This window comes from Chlamydotis macqueenii, chromosome 3 (genome assembly GCF_036417535.1).
Source record: "Chlamydotis macqueenii isolate bChlMac1 chromosome 3, bChlMac1.mat, whole genome shotgun sequence".
NCBI lineage: Eukaryota > Metazoa > Chordata > Aves > Otidiformes > Otididae > Chlamydotis > Chlamydotis macqueenii.
In genome coordinates, this window is record NC_141558.1 from 91,151,409 (window position 1) to 91,170,352 (window position 18,944).

An 18,944-nucleotide genomic window follows, 5' to 3' on the forward strand; every position below is an offset into this window, starting at 1 on the left:
CAAAACCAACCAAACCAAAAGCCTGTGAGCTCCCTTTGAAAGGAAGCCACCAAAGGACTTAACACGAGCACTGTTGGATTCCAGTTGTGGAATATGTCCGGTAGGCATGCGGTTACTGTATATGCAGTCCTTTTGGAAGCGGTACGTTGGGAGCCGTCTTGAGGAGGGAAAATTTAGTTCTAATTTAAATGCAGTTGATTGGAAATAGGTGATGATGTTTGGAAGTCGTACGTACCTAGGGTGAAGAAGAATGGTAATTTTGGCAACTTGTCCACAGACCAGTTTGGTATGGGATAGAGCTGGGAGGTTGCATTCTGGTTTACTCCTGAACACAGAGGAAGCCTGTGGTGTTTTCCCGTAATCTGGTTTCTAACAGCCAGAAAGAGGAATGAAATTGTAGTCATTGTTTTCAAAGAGAGCAGAAATGCAGTGAGTGCGGGCTGTATCTCTTAAAGGAGAGGCTTCATGCCTTTACCCTATCTCTAGCTAGCTCTGTTCCGACCGGTTTGATTTCCCAGTAATCCTTGGTTTAATCTAGCAGAATGATGCAAGTAAAGCATCCTCATAGCCAGACCACTGTATATACGGTTCATAGTTTCTTATGGATTTTATTGTCCTAGTTCCACATTGCCAGGCCAGATGTCTAGAAACCAGATGTTTAAAATGCCTGTGGGCTTACTAGAGGAAACCTGGGTGTGCCTGACGCTCTAGCATGAGAGCGGGAACATCCATCTCCAGTAGAGTGTTTGTGATGCGAAATACAGTGGATTCCATTGCCCAGGCTTTAGAGCATAACCTTTCTCCACAGAAGTACAATTCATATAACCTGTGTTTATTTGGAAACATTTCCCTTCCGTAGCTTGGTGCTGCTCCCAGAGTGTAGTCTTCAAACCTAGCTGTAACCTCCTGTGCTGTAAGGAGCTGACTTTGTGATGTCTGAAGGAGTAGGCAGTTAGAAGCAAACATTTACTGGTGATGGTTCAGATCTTGAAAGGGTGTAGGATTCTCATTGTATTTTGTCTGCTGTGTTTAGGAGGAGCAGTTAGAAGCGATACTGTCAGCTGCTGTCCAGACAGGGTCTTTAGTACGTCTGACTGGATGCATTCAACACTGGACATGTGAAGGTAATGCTTCTTCCGTTGTTTTTCTGTTCTCTGTTTTGTAGTTTGAAATGGCTGATACATTCCTTGTTTTTCTTTTTTTAAAGCGCGGCCAAGTTCTGCTGCTAATTTACAGTTTGTTCTTGAGTGGACATGGAACAAGGTGATCAACACAAAAGATGAATTTGACCAGATCTGTGAGTACTAGTGTAGTCATTGTGCAACCAGAAAATCATGCTTCCTGGTTGAGCTTATTGGGTGCTCTGCTGGTACATGAACTCGCACGCGGTTCATTAAGTGTCCTGTGAAACTCTGAAATTGCTCTGCAGGCTAATGATCTCCTATTTATTCCTGAGCAGGTGTTCCGCTGTTTGATGGCTTGTGCAGCTTCCTTGGCCCTCAGACATTGCAGTCTCTTCAGCACTGCCAGTTGCTTTTTGGCAACCTCGGCAAAGTCCTAAACCATTTTCCAAGGGAAGCACTGGAGCTTACTGGAAAAGGTTTGTGACAGTATGGCTAAATCTTGGGTATGTTTTGTTAGGACTTGGAAAATTGCTTGGGTTGTAATTGTGGAAACACGAGCTGCTGTTGTTTGGGATGACTGGAAGAGAGTCAGCTTTAGGTGGGAGAAGGGGCTTAAATCTGAGAGGTTGGCACTAGCACTGCATGCGCAGTGAGGGCAGGGAAATGGTTTGTTGTGGGGTCCGTGCAAGTGGGTAGGGGAGGCCACATTCAGCAGGAAGCCCTGTAAGTGACTGGGTTGGAATGACCGCAGCTGAATGTGGTAATGCTGAAAACTGTTCTTTTCAGTTCTTAGCTAGCTATTTATAACTGCAGGCAAATATTGTATTGCAAATTGCTTAAAAATATCAAGGAAGCATAGGTGAGCCACTTGTAAGTTACTTGAGTTTCTGTAGCTTTTTAGACGATGGATTTGTCTTGGGATATTGCGGAAAATAAAAAGGCTATCCCCTGGCTATAGTAAAAATCTCTGCTACGTGAGCCACAAAGGTCTTATTCATGAGTGTATTTAATAGTTCAGGCTTTGTTTTCTTTTATTGTAACCTTTAGTGAATCTGGTTCTTTGCAGGGGTTGCTTTTTGTTGTGGTGGTGATGGTGGGTTTTTTCTTCACGTAAGAAAGTGATAGTGGAAAAGGCAAAGATTTCTGCCCTGACATTTTGGTCCTTTCTATTAAGTCTGATGAAGAAATGAAAGGAAGTGCGTAACACACATGATCTTACGCTTTTTTTCAGGTTTTGCCGACTTGACCAATAAGCAGGTGGTAACGAGCCTCATGTCTTTGTACGCCCAAGTGGTCATCTGGTTCTGTCAATCCGGTCTCCTTCCAGAGGGTTTAGGTAAGCATAAACTCTGAGACGTTTGTAAGAGGGAGGCTCTCCAGTAAGTGACTGCGACGGAAACGTGCTTAGCCGTGCTTTGGTAGATGTTTCATCAAGAACAAGTCGTGTTGTTTCACGGGTGGCATATGCTGAAGGTCTCTTGGTGAAATGGAGATTGTCCTGGTTTTTCAATTACCTAGTGTAGAATAATGCAAGCAGTTCCTTTCCTGGATGTTTCTTAGCAATAGCCATAAGTTTTTGCCTTCAGGGACGTGGTTGTGTCCACAGCTTGAAGCACTTGGGATTTTAAACACAATACTATTAAACAACAAATCCTGGAACGCTTGTTTTTAGAGTAAACGCATGATGCACGTGTTTTGAACTTTTTACTGGTTGCTTGAGGAAGAAACACCCCTTGGAAATAGTTCTTTATTTGGATGGATTATCAGTTCTATGGCCAGCCTTAATTGTTACATGACATGTTTAAAAACCCATTCCCTTCTTTTAAAGCTGGAGGCTTGTATGATCTTCTGTCTCTTTAGCCAAAACATTTCTTTTAAAAAAGCAATATGACTTGTGTAACTTGCTTTTACTTTGTTGCCTGTAGATGATGCTGCGCATTTCTCTAGACCTTTCTACAACTATGCTCTGCTTCAGAGCTACTACACTGGTCATCGACAGAAACTTGAGCGTTTGTCGAGGTAAGACTTAGAGGAAAACTCCAGAACAGTTTGAGTGCCAGTTCAGAAGTGGAAGTGAAGGGCTTTTGCGTCAACAGCTGTATTTGCTATGCTCAAGGCGTTGGCCGGCAATGCTCTTGGCTTCAGTCATGCCTGTGTTCTGTTGAACGCAGAGGTGGCTTTCGTGTGTTAAGATGTTTGTATGTACATCTGCTTAGTGACATTGGCTGGTATCGTCATTCTTCTGAAGCGTACTTAATTCATTGGCTATGCGGCATAATTTGTTCCTGCTGCAAAAGATCACGTGATTCGGTTAGGATCAGTGGTCTCCAGTTCAGCAAAGCAGGGGACTCACAGAACAGTGGTTTTGGACAGAGAAGAAAGCGTGGTTTCAAAAATAAAAAAAAAATTGCCTCTTGTATTGACTAGTTCTAGATGGTAATACTTGTATTGGCCTAAATTCCATCCTGACCAGTACATCTGTGTAGTTCAACTAGCATGCAGGTGATACGCCTTGGATTAGGTGACCACAGGTTTTTCTTCAGCAATGGTACTGAAAGCTAAAGAAAGACCTAAAGGAGATAAAAAGTTCAGCCATCCGTAGTTATAGTGGCACGTGTATAGAAACATAAATGCTGCTTAAGATGATCCTAAACTTGACCTGCGTGCTCAGCTGCCTGGACGTATCTTTTTTCCGGGAACCAAAGTGAGATGCTGAGAACAAAACCTGCAATGTCCGTTATGTTGTCTCACAGCTGTGTACGGGAATGCTCCAATTGGAAACGTTAGATTTGTGATAAAGAATAGTCCTGGTGTTTTGATACTGTTAATGTTTCCTCTGTTAGACGAGAGTAGAGCGGTTATTTTTGGCACTTGAAAAACTTTGTCTGCACTTTGTGTTTTGAACTCCTTTCATTATGTAATAGGAACCAAAGAACACCTTTAATTTATCTGTGAAATGTCTTCCATGTGCATTTCAAGTCCTAACTGTGCCTTTGTATGTTTGTTACTGGTTTTGACCTGTGGGAGTTTTTTTTTGTTGTTGTTTTGACTGGAGGAAATGTGTTCCACAGAGAGGCTGGAATTAGTGTTTTGCTCTGTCCGTATCCTTGCTACCTTCTGTTGCAGAGGAAAATGGGATTCTGACTGCCTGATGATTGATGGAATGGTGTCCCAGCTGGGAGACCAAGTGGAGAAGCTGTGGCGGAGAGATGAAGGAGTAACTGGGAAATATCCGCCTGCTAGTTTACACGTCAGTGCTATGTTCCCTGAAAACAAAGACAACCAAATGCCCCCGAGCCCTACCCAGAAGCCATCGACTCATGAAGGACAGGAGATGTAAAAAACTTTTCCTTTTGCATTTCAGGCACTGCTGGATCTCTATTTGCTCGAAAGCGTTGAAGAAAGCGACAAGCATGCGATTGTATCCTTCCTGGCTGTTTTTATTGCAGCTTCAGTATAGGCACATAAGTGCTCTTAAATGTTTGTCACCTACGTAGTCAATACCATCTTGGAATGTGTGCTTCAAACACAATGCAAGGGAAAACCTGGAGTTTGGAATTAAGTTGTAGATAGAAGCGTTGTTTTCTTTCTTTGTCCTGTGGCTTGGTTATGATCTTTTAAAGTGTTTTGTTGCCAAGTCCTTTCTGATACGGGGAAACAGGTGTGCTAAGCAGCGTTAAAGCTAAAAGCTTCCCGTACCTTTTCTCAAAATTTAACCCAGGTTTAAATTGTTTTAAAGCAGCCATACCTGTAGCGAATGGCTGCTTGCTGGAATGGTGCGCTACCACGTGGTGCTTCAGAGCAGAAGGATTTCTAACAGGGGTATACCAGTGCCTGATTCTTGCCAAAAGCATCCGTTTTCCAGCACAGCGAACAGCGCTGGCGTTTCTTCTGCTAAAAAGTGCAGGCACACAGAATAATAAGGAGGGAAAAGAGAAAAGTCATTGGGAGAAACTTAACTCTGAAGCTGCTGAAATAGACAGGATTGCTTGTGCTGTTTGCTGCCTAAGCCGAGAGGGGAGCGTAGAGAGCGAGGGGTGTGAAAATGGTTGTAGCCCAGAGCTGTCTTCTTAGAACGTGTCCCTAGAAGCCGATGTCAGAAGGGGAAAGTGACACTGCCAGTGACTGATGTACCAACACTGGTTTAAATGCAGTTGTAATCCTTCTGAGCTAAGATGGCTTGTAAGGAGACCATAGTTTACATTGGTGTATATGCTGAGGAAAGGAGGGAAAAAAGCAGGTGTAGAACTGGCTGGCTTTAATACTGAAGCACTGGATGTTGAAATGTTCTGAATGTCCAGGCGGTAGCTCCAGTGACTAAAGAGGGAGCCAGAGTTTAAAAGGGAGGTATTGACAGATCTGCAGGCCAGCTTTTTGCATGCCTTAGAGAAAGCAAAGAGTATTTCCTTTTGGCTCTTTCTTCAGAACGCACTTTTGTGGTTAGGACCTGACCGTCTTCAGGTTAGAAGAGCTTAAAGTGGCAAGACTAAGACCAGAGTATTTTCTGCCTCCTGCCAGTTTTATATTCTTGGTTCATGCTGTTTTTCTAAATGGAATGGGATTACTTTTTGGCCTAACAAGTTTATTAGCCTTAATTACTTGATATCAGACCATGTATTTGCTGCTAGATATCATGCATTCCTTTCCAAAACCAGCAACTTCAATCGACTTCTTCCCAGCTGCCTTTGGTATCCCTCGGGGTCTTGTTAAGCTGATTCAAGGTTTCTGGCTTCTAGATCACAATGATTACCAAGTAAGTATGTTGCAGGGTAGTTAGACATGCATTACAGTACAAAGCGATCATCTCGTGTCTTAACTACCTTGACAGGAAAGGGATTAAAACAAAGAAGAAATCGGCTCTAATCAGCTGCTCGATACTTGAATTTTCAGAAATCAGTTTTCAAAACCAGTGGTTTGGGTACTTAAACCTCTGATCATAGCAGCAAGATTTGAGACAGGAGATGGCAAAAGTGGCTTTCCAACCTAATTCATGTTCTTGCTGATGCTGCAGGTTGTTCTTTGCCTGTCATAAAGTTAATAGAATCTGTTTGTCTGGGAGAACAACTTCTTGTTTAGTGATGGGTTTAAGAGAAGTGATGTTTGTATGCAGAGACTTGATTCACCTCGAGAAGTGTGAATTGCTGCTTTTAAAACACTCATTTTGTTGTGTCTGGGTAACTGAAGTTTTTTTCTGCAAAGATTTCAGAATCTTTATTGACATGTCCTGTATTTCATTGGTTGTTATTGTGCATTTCATTAGTTAGTCATCTAAGTTTATCTAGCACACGTTCAGCCTTACTTAAGCAACTTTTGGCTGTTTTTGTAGCGTGCATGTCCGTAGAGATGGTAATAAATCTGGTCTCTAACGTTTACAGAATGCGCTGGCCCTGCTCTGTCATCCGGCTACACTCAGACCTGTGTCATGGCAACACACGAGAATTGTTCAGTCCCTCATGTGCCGAGGAGAGCATAAGCAAGCCCTCAGCTACGTGCAGATGATGAGGCCATCGATGTCAAGCGGTAGCGAAGTGCGGCTTTTCCTCAGTGTGTTGTTGTCCAATAGGTAAAGAAATCTGTCCCACCATTTTGGCCTCCAAGGGTCAGGAAAGGTGGAGAGCAAATGCTACAAATCACGGTGCCCTAAGTTGCCTTTATGCTTGGAATACGATAATTTTGGGGCATCTTGTTGGTTATCGTGCAGATATTCCTTTACACCTCCAACAAATTAATTACAGGTGCGTGGTGGAGGCTTGGAGTCTGCTGCGGCAACATACCACTCAGTTGAACAGAGACGAGCTGTTACAACACGTGTTTGAAACCTGTCAGGAGATGGGGCTGATGGGAGCCTTACTGAAGCTGCCTTTCACCAACGCTGAGCAGGTATGTGTGGACAAGAAAAGAAAGCTTAATTGTCTCTTTGAGAAGAGAAGAGGCAGAATCGTAAGAGAGTTTTGAAACGTGTGATTTCTCGTAGGAGTGTTTGGAGAAGTTTTTACAGACCAGTGCTGGTGGTCAGAATCAAGAACTTCTCTTAGTCCACCATCTGCAGCGTGCCAACTATATCCCAGCGCTGCAGCTGAATCAGTCAATGAACGTTAATCTTCTGGTAAGCGGACAAGTTCTGTCAAGTGTGCCAGTTTCTGTTAGGTGTCGCTAAGTGGTTTTCATAGCACTCAGTCAAAATCCTGCTTTGTGTTTGATACCATTCTTTGAAAATCTCGGAGTAAGTTTGTACATGTAAAGTTACAGCTGAACCTCAATGCTGAACAAAATATTTCACTCCTCCAAAGCTACTCTGTGCCTTTCTCCATTAAATGTGACCGACCGTTGTTGACTCCATGTAAACGAGTTGGTTTGCATCTGAGGAGTAAACGTCTATCGTTTCTATCGGCCAGTCTTACCGTTCAGTTATTCAGATGCGTCTGTTGTGTGGGGTCTAGATCATTGAAAGTTGTTTGTGCCATTCCTTTGTGTGGAATGAAGGGTATGTTGTATGTCATCTCTTGTATCTTGCACGCAACCATTTTTTCTAGCTGAGAGCAGCCTGGATGCCAGTCCCCACGTCAAGTTTGCATGTGGGTTGTTTTTGTTTTCTTTCCTCAAGTTACAGTGGGAGCTCTACAATTCCACAACTTCCATTCTGCCACTTTTAGGACAGAAATTCTGAGCTAACTTCTGTTTCTCAAAATAGCCAGATGAAATTTTGGGTTATGTGAACTTCTGTTATGCATCTACGATGCATTTGCAGTTTTCCGGAGCCATAGCTTTCCAGGGAATCAAAAAAAAGCTGTTTTTGGAAGTGTTAGGTCCTGCATGTGAACACTTTCCTCCAGCAGGAAGGTGTGTGTAGGCAAGCTTTTCTTTCTGGTTTTAGTATTCACGTGGTTCTGTCCAGCAGAATTTGCAATTGTCCTGTGTATTGGGTTGTGTCAGACATTGGTGTTTCAGGAGAGACACGGGAACGCCTGCTGTTTCGTAAGCCGTTTGAAAACTGCAGGTGATAACAAGTGTATCAGAACAAGGCTCCGCCGAGTGCCAGAACTGTTTGAACTTCCAGTTGTCGGTTCTGGTGTTCCTTCCACTTTGCTCAAAAGAGCGGGTGAAACTGGGGTGTGCTGCTGGTTCCAACTTGCTGCTCCTCTGTGCGCTGGATGTGTCTTACTCTCTCAGTAGGGGAAATTTATTCACTCCTTAGAAAGAGCAGAGCTAGTTCTGTGCAATGAGTCTCTTGTACTTGGTTAACTTTTTGCTTTACGTTTTTCCTTCATCAGCATGATCGTGATCCTGGCCTGAGAGAGAGAGTGGGTGTCAGAAATTCCCTATTAGACCAATATGGCAAGGTCCTTCCTAGAGTTTACAGGAAGCTGGCTGCAGAGAGAGCCAAGCCTTACCATTTGTCTTCACCGGCCTTCAGAGAAGGTAATTTTTAGGGGAAGAAGTCCAGTGGACAACCAGCCACCACTTTGATGCCACAAGGCTGATCTTTATTCCCTCTTGTTTTACAGTTGCAAGACCAAAGCCATTGTCAACAGCAACAAAACAAGCTAATGCAGGAAATGTGCATTCAAGAGCAACTTTCATCAGTAACGTGTTGTCCAAAATTGGAGAAGTACTCACAGGAAATGAGCAGAAAACCAGTTTCTCCCAAGATGGCAGGTAAGCAGCCTTTTAACCAAGTTTAGCCTTGAGCTCCGTGTTTGGAGAGAGAGCGAGAAATACGTGTGAATGATGTTAGTGTTTAGGAGGGAAGGTGCACCGGAGTAAAGCTTTGTTTGGCAGTTTTGCACGTACAATTGATGACCTTTAAGATCCAATCCATCCTAAGCAATATTTGGAGCGAGAGTTTTTCTGCTGTGATAACCTTATCTATGCAACTACAGATATTTGCGTGATGGTCCACGTGTTTACAGAACTGAAGGTAGCTGAAACAAAACTGTGGTTACCATCAAGCTGTTGGTGTACAGATTTGAATAGATGTGCAAGTGTGATCAGAGAGTAATGTTTCACCACTTCCTGCCCAGTTTCTGCTTAGTTTCTGCCTTTTCTACTTGAAAAGAGGCAGCATTCTAAAGAGCGGAAAAGAGGCTAGTAGTTGCCCGGTGATTTTCCTGCAGGTGGTAGGGTCAAATCACCTGGACTTCTGGTAGGTTTGGACTTCAGGGGGATGAAGGTCAGTTACATTTTCCTCTTAATTCTCCTCCTAGAATTACAGAACCGCCAGGCATAACACGTCCGCTCCCCGATGCAGAGTTGCGCGATGCATTTACTGGGAGACCAGTTACAAAATTGTCAAGAGAACGTTCCAGGTACAGTAGATCTACAGAATGAATCCTTCACAAAGGTGTTGCTTCTCGTATACCTGTATATCTAAGTATGCATGTGTGTGTATACCTCCTGTGTTTTCAAAGTGTTCTGTTTGCATTCAGTTTTGTATCTGTTAAAGAAAAGGTCAGCAAGTAGGTGGAGAAGCTGAAGTGGTCCGTGCAGGGAAACGTAGATGAATTTTCTTCTGCTGTGAGAATTCCATTGCTTGTGCAACTTAAAACTTGCTTACTGTTGCCTTAGAGGCAGTGATTTAGGAAATCAAGGATGAAATGTGGAGAAATAATAAAAAAAAAAGAAAAGAAAATATTTTTGTTAAGGATCCTGTCAGATGTCTTGTTCACAGCATGACTTTTTTCATTGAGTTATTTCTTTTGATATATTTGATTGTCTTAACAGATTGCTGGATTCGGTGGTTCGTCCTGTTCCTTCATATTCTGCAGCGCAGTCAGCGTGCAGAGCTTCTACTTCATTCACGGCAGCCAGCCCATTGCAATCAAATCTGCATGCTTCCATCTCTCAAAGGAATTTTTTGGGAGTGTCAGAGCTGAAGTTACTAGAGACTCCTCTTGTGGTCAAGGTTTGTATTTTAAAAAGCCAGTAACAAAACCAACCAAACCAAGAGCCTGTGAGCTCCCTTTGAAAGGAAGCCACCAAAGGACTTAACACAAGCACTGTTGGATTCCAGTTGTGCAATATGTCCGGTATGCATGCGGTTACTGTATACGCAGTCCTTTTGGAAGCAGTACGTTGGGAGCCGTCTTGAGGAGGGAAAGTTCAGTTCTAATTCAGCTGCAGTATGCACGTTGTCCCGTAGCTTTGTGAGAGACACTTGTTGGTATTGCATGGAACAGAGTAAGTTAAAATTGGACGTTTCAATAGAGTGAGATACTTAGAGATGCAATTTGTAGCTTGACCATCTCATCATCTAAGTGCCCAATAGCTCTGCACCGTTTGACTTGCATACCTGCGAGCGGGAATGTATATGCTTCAGTGTGTTAGTCCAGTTAAGCAAGTGACCGCGAAGTGATGTCAGTTAAGTAATGTCAGTCTCTGTCCAGTTCAGTGATGACTTTTTGCATTAATTTTTGTTATTAATTGTTAAGCTGTATTTCCATTCACTGCCCTCAAACACTTACCACGCAATGAAATAACATTTGAACTATCTTGGTGCTGATCTTTTTGCCTTTTCCTACCTGAACAAAGTAGTTGTGACCTCTCTGAATGATAGCCCGTTTCTTCTTGTTCGGTACTGTCCATCTCATTCCGCTGGTTTCTTTATCCTCCCTTTAAACACTTCCAGCAGCGTAAAATCTTTCTTGAGATGAGGTAGGAAGAGCTGAACGCTTCTAGATGAAGATGTGTAGGTATTTTTACAGCAGTGTCACTACGTTTAGCCTCGCGTGCAGATTGACTGATGAGTTAGTGAAGAAAGAGGCTATGGCTGTTGCTTTGCTGGTTGCCCGTTTGCACGGCAGTGATTTCAGTCACTGTATGCGGGGTAACACTGGAAGTTGAATGGCTCTTTGAAGAGCAGTGTAGAAGTTGCTGGAGTGACTGGGATGGGAGGTAACATTGCAGACAACAAGGTGCCATATTCTGGTTTCTGCTGGAAATTACTTTGAAAAACAACATCTTATGTTGGCATTAAAAAAAAAAAAAAGCCAACAGAGTCATAAAAAGCATGTGTTTTCCTCATCAAGGTTTTTCGTACCTTTGGAAAAAGAGCAGCACAGAGGCTAAACTTTGTCCTCTCTGCTGGTACAAACTCAGTTTGTTATTTAAAGTAATACTTTTGACAAGTGCAGTCTTCTATTTTGACGAGGTAACTGGTTTTAAACTCAATGTTTTTATTTCTTGTCGTAGAGAGCTAAAGTTTTGGCAACATCTGCTTCTGGTTTTCCTGGGTTTACTCCTCAGTCCGGTCTCAGAGCCAGCCTTCCCACCGCACCCCGAGCAACTCCCTCGGCATCTCCAGGAGGAGGATCAGTTACTCCTCCTCTACCCGTGGAGGAACCTGGAGTATCTTTCAGGGAAGAGAGCTCCAATGCAAAATGGACTGTCGGGGTAAGCTGGGCTGTGGTTAGTGATTTCTACAGCTAAAGGCTTTTTGGAGTGTGATTTGATTTAGATGTTGTAAAGGTTGCCAAAACTCCTCCTATTGAGAACTGGAATTGCAAATCAGAGCAGCAGGCTTGAGTCTGGTCAAAAAAGCTTGCGCTAGACCTTCTGTAACATTACGTGCCTGCAGGAACATAGTGGTCATAACTACCGGTGACCTTGGCGGTTTTTCCTCGAGTGGTGTTAGGAGCTGCAGTAGGGAGTACATGGTATGTTTCTAATGTTGCATTCAGTGGTGATCGGAAAGGAAAAGCAGCATTTTGCTGTCCGCAGTTTGAGCTAGCTCAGTTTCAGGTTAGTCTGTTTGGTACCTAATAAGGTGTTACCTGACATTTTTTAACTTTAGGTTCTTGAAGAGAGTGCGGTTAAGCCACAAACATCAGAAGCAGCACCCGAAGCATCACCATGCAGGGAACTACACCCATCAGGCAGTCTTCAAGACAGCTGTGATACTCTAGAGGAACAGTTTGCCTGTGATTTGCCTGATGGTGAATGCAGTCCAGAATCTGTCCGGATTGACGCTGATCCGAAGAGAACAGCAGCAGTCGGTCCCAGCAAAAGTGCAAGAAAAGGGAAAAGCATTCATTTACAATTTACTGAAATGGTTGTCAAGGATGAAGAGGTGCAGCCGAGTGACCAACTCCTCCTCCGTGTGCCAGCTGAAAGAGGCGAAAGAAGAAAGAGGAGTTCATCAGAAGTTTCAGAAGTTTCAGAAAATTCTGACCTTGATCTGCCTAAATCATTACTTCCTCCCACAGAATGTAAGCTTCCTGTTGCTCCTAGAAGAAGTGCTCGGAAGGCGGCACAACATCTCTTGGCAGGCACAGAATCCATCTCTAGAAGCCCATGGGGACAGGGCGAAATATTAAGAGCTTTAATGGACTATATTACAAGGACATGCCCAGTATGCAAGCCTTACTTGAGGCCGCAGAAGCCAATCCATACTCAAGATAATGAGTCTCTTTGAGACGCTTGGAGATAAATGTGCTGTGCCTCCTTCTGAACTAAAGCTGCTGCTAAAATAAAATGCGTTTTCCAAAGGACTGTGCTATGCAGATGACCAATATGAGAGGCAGAGGGAAAAAACGCAAGATCCTGTTACTGGCGTGTCCGTCCGTTCAGGTCACTCACTCCCTGGCTGTGTGTCGCCCGGCGTGGTTCAAGAGCAGGCTTATCCCCCAGCAGCCACTGGTGTGGTGTGCATTGCTGTTGAGGTTGGTTTAAATCCAGCCTAAAGCATGAATGATGAGTGAATGACTGGTCGCTGGCGTTTTGATACTACAGTCATAGTCCTAATAGAGAGAGAGAGAGAGAAGGATGCAGGAAGTAGGTGTGCGATTCCTGTGAACTCCGACAGCATGAGCACAGATGACCCTAGGAATCCAGGGCACAGGAAAACCGTTTGTTTTGGTCTGGCCTGTTGGTCTCGCAGTGGCTTCCTAAAGGATGAGAACGGTATGGTGGTCTCAGCAGGATGCAACGGGTAAGGAGGCCAGGGAAGATTTTATTCAAGGAAGCAGTTCAGTTAAAGCCGTTTTAGCTCCTGCACAGTTGTAGACTGGTCAGTTTGCTTATCTCCCGTTAGCAGCATTCACGTAAGCGTAATGCAAATGACTGGCCTTTATCCGTTGACTGGTTTGAAGCATTGTGTAGATTTTAGCTACGTTTCTGTGATCTGGGAGCTCAGTATTAGTTTTAAGTGTGTTTGCACATCTGGAGTCCTAATTAGAACTGGTGGGGGGGCCACTCCTGTGCCTAAAGGCTCGTGTGCCTGGAAAACCCTGGGAAGTTCTAGCGGAGTCCATGCGGTGGTGCCTGGGGTCTCCAGGCAATGAGAACTAACGTGACGATACCTGACCAGAAGCCCCGATGCGGCTTAGGGTATTCATGGAGCCCACCAGGAGACCCCTTTGAGCCAGTCTTCCCTGGAGGGGCAGGTCTGCAGGTGGAGAACTCTCCCCTTGGATTGGGATAGCCTCCAAGGAAACTCCCCAGGGCTGAGTGTCCTTGCCTGAGAGGTGAACGGTTGTGCGTTTTGAGCCATCGTGCTGTGCTTAGATTCGGTTACATGCTGTTACTGTAGTAACAGTTCTCAGCTGACATCCTGAGCCTGTAAATAAGTTGTGTCCACTGAAGCGTTTGAAATAATAACATTGCTGTCCAATTTGACAGTTCTGTTTTGATACCATTGAAAAACTTGTTTTCAGAATACGTTCCAGTCTTGCGCTTCTGCAACCACTGCTGCACAGCGGTGCTTGTGTATGCGTTTTCTTGCTCATCTATGAGGAGGATGCACTTGGTTGTTTACTAGAGAGAGGTTTTTTCTGATCTTGGTGACGGAGTGCTGGAGATCGCCCGGCAAGGTTATAACTGCTCTGCTGGCGTATGGTGAGACCAGCTCAGGGAAGAGGTAGATCCGATGATCGGATAGGGTGCAAACAGAAGTCTGGTGTGTGTTGTGTGCAAAGAGCTCTTCAAAGCCCTGTGGAATTGGGAAAAGAACAAGCAGGAGCAGGTGAGACTAGCACGAAGTGTCACTTCCTTCCAGGATCTTTCCAGGTGCAACTTTAGAAGACCGAGTGGTGTTCAAATTAACAAAAATAGAACCTGTGACTCTGCGGAGCTGCTTATGGTACAAGCCATAGTGGATCCTCTAAACCAGTGTGGAACCAAGAGCTGATGTGATGCAGCTAGATTTACAGATGAACCCTGAAATGATAACTTGTCGCAGGTGTAATTAATTGATCTCTAACATGAGAACCAAACATTAGGTTTTAGTAAACGCTTTGTAACAACTGGTCAAACCCTGATCTTCCTTTACCTACCATAAAGTGAGCTGATCTTTAGTCTCCGCTGCGCTTCCTCATGCCACTCTTGCGCAGGGCGTTGAGAAAGGCTTTCCAGCACCTCAGCAAAAACACAAATGCTTTCTTCTGTACACCTTTATAGCGTATGGAAGTACCTTTGTAGTGCCGTACCTGTTCTGTACAGTAGGAGCGATGTTTTTAGCCTTGCAGGACAGCTTGTGTAGCTGCTGGACCACTCCATCAGCATCCTTCTCCACTTGTAGTGCAGTGGATCCTCGCGCTGCTGCAAAGAAGAAAGCTTCACTCTCGTGCAGTAGTGCCTTCTGTCAACAAAAATGCCACCCTGCTTACTGAAGGCTGCTTGTGATTTACTCCTGTGTTACTCCCCTTAAGAAAGAGCCCTTTGTTTTCCCTCACCGGCCTCCCCAGCGAGACTGATGCAGGGATGCCATTTGTCCCAGGCTACGCAGCCTCTCACTCCCTCTCCCCGCTCTCTGAGGGAATGAGGGAGAGAGAATGCACCAAAAAAGCTTGAGGTTTGAGATAAGCGCAGGGAGAGGTCATTGGCATTACCGTTCGGGGCAAAACAGACTCAACTTGGGGAAAACTATTTCAACTTAATAAAACAGAAGTGGGATAATGAGAGAACAACTTCTGCTCTCCTCCTGGGCTTAATTTCATTTCAACTTATCTTTACCTCCTAGGCAGCCTGTTTCTTCTTGTTCGGTACTGTCCATCTCATTCCGCCAGTTTCTTTATCCTCCCTTTAAACACTTCCAGCAGCGTAAAATCTTTCTTGAGCTGAGGTAGGAAGAGCTGAACGCTTCTAGATGAAGATGTGTAGGTATTTTTACAGCAGTGTCACTACGTTTAGCCTCGCGTGCAGATTGACTGATGAGTTAGTGAAGAAAGAGGCTATGGCTGTTGCTTTGCTGGTTGCCCGTTTGCACGGCAGTGATTTCAGTCACTGTATGCGGGGTAACACTGGAAGTTGAATGGCTCTTTGAAGAGCAGTGTAGAAGTTGCTGGAGTGACTGGGATGGGAGGTAACATTGCAGACAACAAGGTGCCATATTCTGGTTTCTGCTGGAAATTACTTTGAAAAACAACATCTTATGTTGGCATTAAAAAAAAAAAGCCAACAGAGTCATAAAAAGCATGTGTTTTCCTCATCAAGGTTTTTCGTACCTTTGGAAAAAGAGCAGCACAGAGGCTAAACTTTGTCCTCTCTGCTGGTACAAACTCAGTTTGTTATTTAAAGTAATACTTTTGACAAGTGCAGTCTTCTGTTTTGACAATGTAACTGGTTTTAAACTCAATGTTTTTATTTCTTGCCATAGAGAGCTAAAGTTTTGGCGACATCTGCTTCTGGTTTTCCTGGGTTTACTCCTCAGTCCGGTCTCAGAGCCAGCCTTCCCACCGCACCCCGAGCAACTCCCTCGGCATCTCCAGGAGGAGGATCAGTTACTCCTCCTCTGCGCGCGGAGGAACCTGGAGTATCTTTCAGGGAAGAGAGCTCCAATGCAAAATGGACTGTCGAGCTGGGCTGTGGTTAGTGATTTCTACAGCTAAAGGCTTTTTGGAGAGTGATTTGATTTAGATGTTGTAAAGGTTGCCAAAACTCCTCCTATTGAGAACTGGAATTGCAAATCAGAGCAGCAGGCTTGAGTCTGGTCAAAAAAGCTTGCGCTAGACCTTCTGTAACATCACGTGCCTGCAGGAACATAGTGGTCATAACTACCGGTGACCTTGGCGGTTTTTCCTCGAGTGGTGTTAGGAGCTGTGATTATTCCAAATAGCTAGTTCAGCTTCCTGCTATACATTAGCAAGTGGTAGTATGACTTGAAGGTAGGGAATGAATATTGAGCCAATTGTGTGGGTTTGTTTGGCTTTGTGAAATAAAGGTCTTTGAAAACAAGAGAAGTCATGAGCTGCGTTTACTTTGAGTCTCTCTTTTGACAAGGCTGGCTTTCCTTAAATTATGGTGGAAATAGACTCCTGATGAAGAGAGCTCTGCTGTTCCCTAATCCTATAGTTCTCAGTTTTGTTTTTTGCCTTGCACCAGTGATAGTATTTGTCTAGTTGTCAAAGGAAGGTCGTCCATCTGAATGTTGCCTCCTTCTCCTTCTCTTTTTCTCCTGTCAGTTGGATTCCCTGATTCAGCTTATGCAGCTGTCCAAGTAATGTACCAAAATCGGGCAGAGCAGGGACAGGTGCCAGTATATAACTGTACGAGCTTTCTGTACATGTACTGACAAATTATCATCATCTGTTTTTATTATCACTTTCATTGCCTGTTACAAAGAGCTGCTCAACTGTTACAAGAGGCGCTCTCTCCTTTTTTTTTTTTTTTTACTTGACAAAAAGCATATGCATGTTACTGATTGTGAACTTTATTATTTTTTTTAAAAAGGTAACAGAAGATGACAAAGCACTGTCTGGAGCTTCACCTGAGCATCATCGTGGAATGGTGGAGGATGCTTGGTCTGAGAGTAGAGAAAAACCAACTCAGTCTACTCTGAGCAGTCCTGAGGATGATGATGCTGAAATGGAAGAGTCTTCAGAATGCACACCTGGAGATGGTTTGGGGGAAATGGATGTCAGCAAAGAAAACAGTAACTTTTCTGCCAGGTCAGACCAAACTACTTTGGAGTATCAAGATGCACAATCACCTGGCGATTTTGAAGATGATGTCATAGCTGCTAAACCAGCTCATTCTTCCACTGAGGAAACTGCCACTTTTCAAGGATCTGAGAAGGAAGAAGACAGCGAAGTTGTTGAAGAGAAACCTTTCCAGATGGAACAACCAGGTTTGTCAGAACTAAAAAGCAAAGCTGGTGTGTTTGGTCTGTAATAACCTAAATTTCTGAATTTTTGAAATGTCGTGAAGAGGTTGAACTTTTGATGAGTGCAACAGTTCTTGATGAGTTTTCACAAGTGTCCCAGGCACTTCCTTGTCCTAGACTTTTAAAATTGCCACTGTGTCTTGAGTCCTTTTTGATGAAAGTTGGAAACATAGGCTTCTGCTTATGTTTTAGGGATACTGCTGTAGGCTGCAGGTTTTTTACAGCAAGTGTAGTGTATGGTGTGCTTTGACCAGATAGATTTGTGGTTTTTTTGTTGTTCTAATTTTTTAAACCAGCTCATTAATACTGAGTTGAATAGTTTTCTTCTGGAAGAGAGTCTGCTTGTGTGTTTGCTTCTCATTACAGCTATACTTGCTCATTTTGCTGGCTCAATGGCTTACACAGCCTTTTCCAGACCTATTTTCGTTGGTCTTTGGTAATTCAGCTCCGTACAACTCATCCAGGACAGTCCAGCTGCTGAGGCTGTGTTTGTACGAGCAGGTCTGCTGGCAGACAAGAAGAGATGTAGCTCACGATTTGATGAGCAGCGATGAAGAGCTGGGAATGAAAGTAGTGCAGGAACAGGGAGAAGATGTGCAAGTTTTTATGTATCGGGTCAGTGACATAGCAAGGTTAGTTTGTAGACAGAATATCAGTGGTCCTTTTGTTGACTGAAGTTAGGCATCCGAGTTCTTGTTGTAGTGGAAAGAAGAATTCAGACCTTGTGTGCGTCTGAGGTCTTGGTAGCACTGTTTTGTTAGATCGCTATGGTGGATGAAATGCATAAAGGCTCACTTCAGAGTCCTCTGAGCGTTTGAAAAGAAATGATGTGACGTGCAACAGAGAAGTCATTTGTCTGTCTGTTTTTGTAGGAGTTGTGGAAGAATCAAACGCTGACTGTCTTACCCTTCCTGAGGATGGTAAATTGGTGCTTAAAGCTGCTGAGGCTGCTCCTTTCGGGACTGCAAGTGAAGGGTGGGTTTCTAAAATAGCTCCATTTATGTGCTTAATTTCTGTTTTCTATGTGTGTTCAATTAGCATCTATTTGTTATGGAAAGGGAAGCAGTTTTCCCACCGCATACTTTAAAAGCTGCAACTGCTCTAGTGATAGAGAAAATGTTAGTAATGAAATAACCCTTAATTGCAAGCGAGGTCCTACACTGGTACAAACTTTTTAGTTTGTTCTAAACCTCCAATATAGCAGTTGCAGTCTTTCTGCAGAAGACAAATAATACATTATTCTTTCAGACAACTCTGTTATGCTATCACCTAATGTTAGAGAGCGGGCAAGAATGTCAAGTACTTGATGCAATGCATAAAATGAGTCACAAAGTGAATGTAGATATGTTGGGAACGTAATTTCAAATTGTTCTTTGATTTTTCTGGTTTGAAACTGGAAGATTTTACAGTGAGAAAGCAATTTGTAAAGCCCTTCAAGGTTTGTTTTGAAGCTTTGTGATGAATTTCTCTCTTTCTGTTCATGAAGTGAAACAAACCAGCAGGAGTCCAAGAGGTCCTCTTCACTGGAAGAAGCAGCCCCACCAGTTGCAACAAATGCAGAGCTTTCTGAATCCCCGAAGGCCGACAGTGAACGTATGTACAGTATGTTGGAGATGTTGCGTGATTTAAGGTAGCTGAGCTCCTGAAGTCAAAATGTGTAGTTTGCCATACCCCTAGAGGTGTTGCGGACTGAAGTTCTACCGGCATGTTATGGCTGCTTTGGT

At 43.8% G+C, this 18,944-nt stretch overlaps 1 protein-coding gene and 1 long non-coding RNA gene across 2 annotated transcripts; both read left to right on the forward strand.

The window, feature by feature from the left end:
* Positions 1 to 93: 93 nt before the first annotated feature.
* Positions 94 to 17,087, forward strand: LOC147601354 (protein ELYS-like; the record flags this gene model as incomplete). The annotated part of the gene is made up of 17 exons (XM_086744616.1): positions 94 to 141; positions 1,034 to 1,124; positions 1,208 to 1,297; positions 1,460 to 1,600; positions 2,356 to 2,460; positions 3,050 to 3,143; positions 4,251 to 4,374; positions 4,489 to 4,545; positions 5,734 to 5,877; positions 6,500 to 6,687; positions 6,860 to 7,004; positions 7,099 to 7,230; positions 8,396 to 8,543; positions 8,630 to 8,780; positions 9,846 to 10,026; positions 15,715 to 15,925; positions 16,795 to 17,087. Coding segments are annotated over exons 1-17 (2,343 nt in total), but the record flags the coding sequence as incomplete, so codon positions are not given.
* Positions 17,088 to 17,153: 66 nt separating this feature from the next.
* LOC147601355 (uncharacterized) lies at positions 17,154 to 18,944 on the forward strand. Its single transcript, XR_015258324.1, has 3 exons — positions 17,154 to 17,184; positions 18,093 to 18,195; positions 18,707 to 18,944. It is a non-coding gene; the product is annotated as an uncharacterized LOC147601355 (long non-coding RNA).